This window comes from Pelmatolapia mariae, linkage group LG18 (assembly GCF_036321145.2).
Source record: "Pelmatolapia mariae isolate MD_Pm_ZW linkage group LG18, Pm_UMD_F_2, whole genome shotgun sequence".
Lineage (NCBI taxonomy): Eukaryota > Metazoa > Chordata > Actinopteri > Cichliformes > Cichlidae > Pelmatolapia > Pelmatolapia mariae.
Genome location: NC_086243.1, coordinates 13,164,579 through 13,173,082, shown reverse-complemented (window position 1 = coordinate 13,173,082; position 8,504 = coordinate 13,164,579). Strand labels below are relative to the sequence as shown.

The 8,504-nt window shown below is 37.8% G+C and overlaps 1 protein-coding gene across 12 annotated transcripts in view; it reads right to left on the bottom strand.

Moving 5' to 3' along the window:
• Positions 1-5,041: 5,041 nt before the first annotated feature.
• The window catches only part of LOC134616348 (receptor-type tyrosine-protein phosphatase S-like), a 69,522-nt gene continuing 66,059 nt past the window's right edge, over positions 5,042-8,504 (bottom strand). For all 12 annotated transcript variants that reach the window (XM_063461162.1, XM_063461164.1, XM_063461167.1 and 9 more), the window contains one exon: positions 5,042-7,828. In XM_063461162.1, coding sequence (XP_063317232.1) covers positions 7,760-7,828 — 69 coding nt within the window. In that variant the 3' untranslated portion in view covers positions 5,042-7,759. The remainder of the gene's footprint in view (positions 7,829-8,504) is intronic.

The window sequence follows — 8,504 nt, the reverse complement described above, 5'->3', positions numbered from 1 at the left end:
CAACACTTTAATTAGTAATTTACAGCACAGGACTGTGGGTGATTTATGAATGTTGTTGCTGAAGGTGATTTAAAGACTGCAAAAGCTGAAGCTAGCGCCTTTTTCCTGTTGTACATGATTAATTTGCTGTGTGTTTAATTTATATTGTTGTGTTTAGCTCATTAGTTACTGCACACTGTTCTTCCAATGGCACAGTTGATTTCACTGCACGTTATCTAATAGGATGACAAATAATTTTTTGATAAAAGTCATTTTATACAGTTGTAAATAAAGTCCCTCTCTACCACCGTAACAGGTGACATTACACGTCTCCATTCATTTTCTTAATAGCATATCCAAGTTAGGGTGCAGGGCGAGTCTATCCCAGTTGTCCTGGGGCCAGAGGCAGACATATTGTATTTAAGTTGAATTTTCTCGAAATTAGCATTTATTTGAGTTTTATTTTTATAATAAATTTGTACTTTTACTCCCTACATTTTATCAGAAATGCTGGGTTCGTTACTTCCACAATAAATAAATAAATACGAACAAATTATATATATGTATATAAAAGAAGCAAGGTGGCAGGTAAGTTTTCTAATAGCTCAGCAAATCTGGGCAAACACGCGACCTGTTTGTGTACAAAGGTGAAGTTAAAAGTAAAGGTACTGCTCCTGTAGTTCCCAGACAGAGAAAAGAATGTGAGATAAAATCACTCTGAGATGGAGAAAGATATCAGGAAGATACGAGATTATTTTTAAACGTAAGCACTACTCATTTAGATTTGATAAACCAGAAAATGGAAAGCTTACGTGTAATTTCAGGGTTTTTTTTTTTAACGGATATCGAAGCTACACAAGATTTGTTGCTGAAGTTATGTTGTTTATACGGTGAAACATCCTGCAAAACAAATTGAAGTATACTAACTTATTATTTTTTAAAGACTGCATGAAAATTCCAGGCAGTTTAGCGCAGGCGGAGGTATTGTGGCAAAGTTTACACTCATGCATTGTGTTAGACTTGTGCAGAGTGTCTGTGGTGTTCATGGTCAGAGTTAGGTTACATTTAGATTCACTCATTGAATTCGACCTGTAGGCTTATACTGTCTAGAGGCTAAAAATCAGCCGTGTTAGCTCATGCAACATCTTTCTTTCTTTTGTTTAATTAATGTTATTCAAAAAGGGGCTGTGTACAGTATTAACAGTATTGCCATTTGATGCATTGTACCAGAGTTAGCTGATAGCTAATTTCCATGTATGATTACACATACAATAGATCACCATAATAAAATATCATTAAAAAAAAAACGACTTTGTTCACATTGGAAATTACTGTAGCTGTTTCTAATTGTTTTTCTCCACCTGCCAAACCCCACTTTAACCTCTGGGTCTATGCATTTTTCTATTTTAGATTTGGAGGGAAGGTCACCCATCTACAATGGCAAAAATAGTTAATTCCTTTTTTAAGTTTCTCTGCTTGTGTTCTGCGCAACAGATGTTCAAGCTGGGTGCATTCATTAGAATTGGATCTAAGTTGCATTAATATTAATGTGACATGAGGTTCAGATGGCTTGGCAAATAAATAAAGATCAACTTTTTCTTGTATACTTTCAGTATGTCTTCACTTTGACTTGAGTGAACAGGTTGAATCAGTTTTACCATTTTTTAGTATTTTTAAGTCCATCTCACAGGGCTAATACCACACACACACACCTAAAGTCAATTTAAAATACCAAATTAAAGCAGCATGTCTCTGGAATATGGGACAAAAGTGGTGCAGACACAAAGAGAACTCACACAGAGAGGAGCCAAGCAGGAGGCTTCAGCTGCTGTTGGGAAATCGCACTAACCTCTGCACCCCTGTGCCATCTGCAGACCACCTTGCAAATTAATGAAATATTAGATTGTCAAAACAACTGTGCTCTTCTGCATCGCGGCATATTTTGATATGCGAGAGGGGGAAAGCACAGGTGTAAATAATAAAGCAATGTTTTCTTACTGAGACGCTGTAATGAAACAGAGCCACAACCTCTTAGAACTGAAACAAAAGTGTCTGCTCTGACAGAGGATCTTAGGAAATCTCTTTGTTTTTGTATACGAGTTCAAAAATGAAAATAAAGTTTATACAGTTGCATTTTCTAGTAATACGCAACACACTTTAGTATTTACTTCACCCACTTATGTACTGCATGTACATGCAGAGTAATACTGCGTATTATGGAAGCAGTGAAGAAGTTCTTGCGGTAGAAGACTGTTTCTGTTATGAAGTATAAAATCAACTCAGGTTAAAGATCTTTGTTTAGTTTTCTTTTCCTTCCTTCTCCACTGAGCAGCCAGTTTGTTTTTTTGATGATCAGATTTTCCTTAGTGATAACTGCTATAAAAAGAAAGGTAAGTAAAGAAATTGTGTAAACATTTCAGATAAGTTTTAATTTAACTGAGTGGGGTTTTTTGTTTTTGTTTTGACCTGTACAGTTTATGAGTTTTTAAAATGTGCCGACAGAAAAACGCTATGTACAACTAACGTCAATCAGAGTGAAATTAAATTCAAGCATATGTGTTTAAATAATTCCCATAATAGGAATTTTTCAGCCCTAGTGCTGACACCGTCATGGGGTGCTTGACACTGACTGCTGTGACTCGTCTGTAGGTGTGGAACCAACTGGGGCACAAAACCGTGTACAGGCAAATAATGTTGATTTTGTAACGTTACCTGACCTGTTTTAACACATCTCATTAAGGACGTGCACCAGCTTGGAGTCATGAAAGCGCATGTGAACGTGCCTTTTGTGGACAGAACAATGCATTTCTTGACTTTCCCTTTCTGTTCCTCTGTGCAACATTTAACAGCAGTGAGGGGTTGGCTTTTAGAGAGAAATCAAGGAAATAGTAAGTTAACTTACATTCAGCCCCGTCTGATAAGAAACAGTGTGAGATGCAGCAGCTGTTCATATCAGACCGATAAGAGTCAGGAACAATGAGGATGGCAGGCAGATTTTGCCTTTAGTCTAGACGTCAGACACGTGTAGAGCTCTGCCTAGGTCAGGCAAGTTCGTGAGCATTAGTGAACAGCAGTTGATAATCTCTTTGTGCATGGCATGTGCTTTGAAAACAGACCCTATCACTAATGCGAGGAGCAACATTCCTGATGAAAGGAAAGTAGTCTGTCCAGTCCTGGTTCCCATCACTAACTGCCATAAATTCTGGTTTGTTCAATCCATATTTTTGACGGGTGGCTTTAAATGGATGGGGTGAGGAATGAAAGACATTTTTTTTAATGTGAAAATTTTTATTTTTGACTATTTAGAAGAACTGGAGATATCTTAAATATAATTTTTATGTTAAAAGTTTAATTTTAACTGAATAAAATTCCATTTAAAATACCTGAAATGCAGTTCTGTTCATTATTAGGCTGGTTTAAATTCCCAACAGACACATCAAAATCTCTATTTTTAACTATTTAACTGTTTGTGTTTAAATGGTCTTGTTACTGCACGTGACAGATTTGTGGCATCTGTGTATTGTTTAAAATCATTAAGATCTGATTCTCAAACACTCCTGATCATCCTGACGTCGGGGCTTATTACAAAAGCTCGTGCCTTTGCAGTCGTTATACTGAAACTCTGGAAAAACAAACATTTCTGTCAAACTTTTAGAAACTGCTGATTTCTGGAATGGTGATTGGAGGATTGGTTGTTGTTAAGTTATTCCATGTAATCATTGTGCATGTGTGTGGCATACATTTTTCAGGAACCTGAATATTCTTTGTCATGTTAGTATAAAGCACTTTGGTTTTAAATATGCTATAGGAATAAAATTTATTTGCCTACTTAATTTTATCAAGTAAGAAACCTGTGATGTGACAACACTTATAGATTTCTATAATGAACATTGTCACTACTGAGCTATAGAGATGATATATTAGATATAATGTATTAGAACTGTATACAGTCAAAGCCTTATGGATATGTGAACTTGTGATTATAACATTTCAAACTTGTCGCTGAGCTTAAATAGTCAAAAGTCAAAGTTTAAAAAAAAAACCCATTAATTGTTAATATTTAGAGTTAATCCTTGTAAAAAAAACCTCATCAATAAACCTCGATACTGAAGATGTAGAGGTGGCCGAGGCTCAGGAACGAGGTAGGTAGACTAAAATTAAGAATATTGGTCAACGTCAAATTGTGCCTCATGCATTCATTATTATAGGTAAGATAAAGAGCTATATGAATACGTATCTGAATGCATGAATATTCTTTGTTTTGCTGAAAACTCTCTGAGTGGTTGTAAGACTAGAAAGTGCATACACGTTCACCGGCCACTTTATTGGGTTTAGCTGCTCTTTAACACAAACATCTAATCAGCCAATCACATGGCAGCAATTTGATGCATGTAGGTGTGCATACGGGATCATGAAGTTCAAACTGAGCAACAGAATGGGGAAGTGAGCTGATTTTAAGTGCCGGACCAGTCTGTCTGGCACCAGTGCAGAACAACTGTTGATCTGCTGGGATTTTCCCACAAAAACACAGAGAGTACCGAGTAAGTGAGTTCCAGTTCTCTGAGCCAAAATCCCTTGTTGATGTCAGAAGTCAGAGAAGAATCAGTAGATTGTTTTGAGCTGATAGGAAGGCAACAGTACTTGAGCCCTTTGTACCAACTGATCATCGTTTAAACAACCACAAGGAAGGTGGAACTAATGAAGTGACCAATCAGTGTAAATGGTCGTCTCTTTCTCTCAGTTTGGATAGGGCAACATTTTCAGTCAACCATCTGCACTTTTTACATTCAGGCAGGGCTTTTTGCTTGATTAGCACAAAAAGTACCTCCAAGACCAAGAACTCACCTGCAATTTTTCAAGATTTTAGTAAGACCTGAAGATAAGAATTTTGTACAGTTTGAATGAAAAAAGGAGGCAAAACCGAATCCAAACAGATTCTCTGTGTTTTTGTGTGCACTACTGAAGAGTAGGTGCAGCTACTTTGGCCCCATCTAGTGATCGAAGAGTGAATCACACCAAAGAGCTACCCCCCCCCCCACCCCCACAAGAATGAAGCAGCTCATTGTGCTGTATATCCAATCATCCTGCTTTTAATACAAAGTCGAGATACAATATCTACATCTATGGTTCGAAAGGAAAGAACAGATACATAAGTGAGGGGTATGGCATCACCAGAGCTTTTCCCTCAACACATTTCATATTATGTTTCGCGTGTGCCTTTTATATTTCTCTTGACACAATAATCATTAGAAATCGAAGGAATAACATATTTCATATATGTCAAACATTGTCAAGACTTATGGACCACACATAGAGTTCATATGAGAATAATTTCAGGTTCAAACAATAACTTTTCAGAGTGTGTAAAGTGTGTAGCTAGGCAATTCTTATCCATTCTCTGTCAAAAATACACTTGCTACCATGTGCTTTCAAGCAAACTAAACACCAACAGCTTGCCAGGAGGTCTTCACCGATCTGCCCTGTAGTCTGCTCTATATATCTAATTTCTCTGATGCCCTTACACCTATCACGGTGGGGTGAAACGTACCTCCAGCTATGGAGGTTGAACGAGGGAGAGCATCGAAAGGGCATCTCTGTAAACTGAAGCTAGTCCTGCCTCTATTGTACGTACATCTCTAGCTGACTAGTTGGACATCAGTAATCAGTATCAAATAGCACCCTACACAGAGGGCATACGTTGTAACAATAAAGCAATTTTTTTTTAAAAAAAAGGAGAAAAAAAAGCACCAAAATGGACGGTTAAAGATAAAAAAAAAAAAAGTGACAATATCATACTTTAACAATGGCTCGCCAAAGAAGCAAATAAACATCGTCTTATTGGTTAGAACTGCTAGAAATCCCAAATAAATAAAAACAAACTTAAAAAATAACAAAATAGTCATAATAAATATCCTTTAAAAAAATCATATGAAATAAATATGACAAAGTGAACAATAACAATAAGGCTTTTTTCTTTTTTTTTCTTTTTTCGCGACAATAAGTACTACATCACATCCAATCCCACGTTATATTTTGTGCTCAGACGTTATGCAACTGTACTGTATAGGACTCCAATGATAGACTGTATGTACACAATTGGTGATTTCGGTCAAGATGTCTGCTATATTGGAACATCGCTGTGCTGTTTAATCACCACGTGGGACCAATTATGACTACATTTCAAATTCAGAAAAAGATAAACAACCATATCGAGGAGTTGTGCAGTCATACTTAATTGAAAGGGGCGGGGGGGGATCTATCAGTCAGTAAAGCTGAGCATGTTCTGTACAACAAGGGTTTAAGGAACAGAGAAACTTTTAATAGGGTTAACAGGAGGATGGGATAGAGGCAGAGGACTGTTGAAAGTGAGCGGTTCACTACTAGCTTTGAATGTAATTTGAATTTTTCCCCGTAATCTTTCACTGACGGTAGCCTTAGCGAGCAAAAGCAATTAACACAAGGGTTTAACTGCAGAAGCGGCAAAATTCAAGTAGGAGAGCTTCAGTGGAGGAAGATGATCAGGACAAAACCAAACAAAAATTTTTCATCCTCGAGTGAAGACAATGCACGGCAATAAAAGCTTTAACACGGATTGCGCGAGCATGAAGCAGCATGTGAAGGACGCAAGAAAAAAATAAAGTCAACGTAAGGCAAAGACATACAGTGAAAACAGAAAAATCTACAGAAAGATGGCTCTCTAAACTCGAGAGCGAGAAAGAGAGAGAGAAAGACACTGACTGGAGCTCAGTTCTTTCTTTCATTAAGCCTCTCTTCAGTAAGCCACTGCTGAACTGAACCGATAGGACTGACATCAAGAGGAGCTGAGCTGGAAGATGAACAAGGACTACAGCAAATAGCGAGCAAGCTTTGTTGAGTGAAGAAAGCACAGTTAAGGAAGTGGTAGGTTTTAATCGCTGTTCTGAGGTCAGCTGTCTGGGGTTGCCAACTGATCCTTGTGATCATGTTCTGTTTTTTTTAAAGAGCGGTCTCTAGTCTGATTATGTTATGCTGGATGAAAGAAGGAGTCACCTCTCCTTTTAGGCCACAGTTTATGTTCACGCTGCATGGTTTCTCTTGGCACTGTGCATCAGGTAAATGATCATCCACATGCTTCTCCAACAGTCCTCAGGGTGGTGAGTCCATACTGAAGGCTTCTGCTGAGCCACGACCTAGTATGCTTCAAACTACAGGCAGGACTACTGATGGTAGCAGTAGACACCTTAGAAATAGACTCACAGACACATAGAAACGTTCACCTTTGCACTTTGTAACCCCTTTAGTACATCAAACCAATAGATACAAAGTTGAGGATAAAAAGCCCATTTAGGGTGCAGCAAATATCCAGGCTCTTGTGTTTTTTTTTTGTTTAGTTTTTTTAAATCTTTTTTTTTGTTTGTTTGTTTTATACACATAGAGTATCATAATTCCTGTTCAGAAGCCATTTGTATTTCACTGGTTCATATTGGAGATAGCTGACCACAACACACATGTATTATACGTCCTTCACACTGGAACACTGAGGTAAGTATATGGATTACACATGGATAGTCTCCACACCCAGCAGCTCCTCAGGGAAACTCCTGCTGAGACGCTGTTAGACAGAGATTTTCTTGTTGCTGTTTTTGTTGCTTTTTGTCCTCGTTGGTGCAGAATTTGAATCTCACTCCCGGAAAAGGTTCAATGTTCACGTTTATTTCACGCCGTCTTTCTGTTGTCTCACTCGGTTGGTTTTGTTTGTGGACCTCAAAGCAGAAAGATGGATGGATGGTTGTCTGTTCTCTTACGTTGCATAGTGGTCAAAGCTACCCAGGTACTCGAGAGCAGCCTGGTAGCAGAACTGGTACTCGTCCTGTGTGAAAAACACAAGTACAAATGAGGGAAAAATACATTTCCCATAAGCAGAGTGTCATATATTTGGAAGAAATGCAGTTCCAAACCAAGCCTGTGGCTTTACAACAAGCTGCTAGTAACAAAGTGCTTACAGATACTTTAAAACTGGCTCTTAGCTAAGGTTTCTATTATGTATAGACACAACAGTGGCTCCTCCCTTGAGGTATATTCTTTTTTTCATTCATTTTTCTCAAATGATTCATAGGTCAGTGTTGAGTGGCTTAGGAACAAATGAAAAACACTGCTCAGTTCAGGTAAAAAGACTGGCCCGAAAATGAGTGAAAAAGCAGCAAATGTCCAAAGAAAAACTTTAAAAGATCAGCAGAAAGCCAGGAGAACTGTTGCTCATAGAGAAATCAGGTGGTTCAAGGCCTTTGCACAATGCTGTATACTTATGAATATGCATACATTTAGCACTCGAGCACACTTAGAAATATATTTTTCATTAATTTCTTACAATTAACATGAAAAAGTCAGATTTTTACATATAGTGAAACAGTGCACTAGTGTATAGTGTAAAGCACAGCACTTTTTTTTTCTTTCGCCTGTCCCGTTTGGTTCTTTTGCCATCAGAATTATTGTCTAAAGGCAAAGAAAGATGCCCAACGGATAAAGCACAGCACTTTATCAAATAT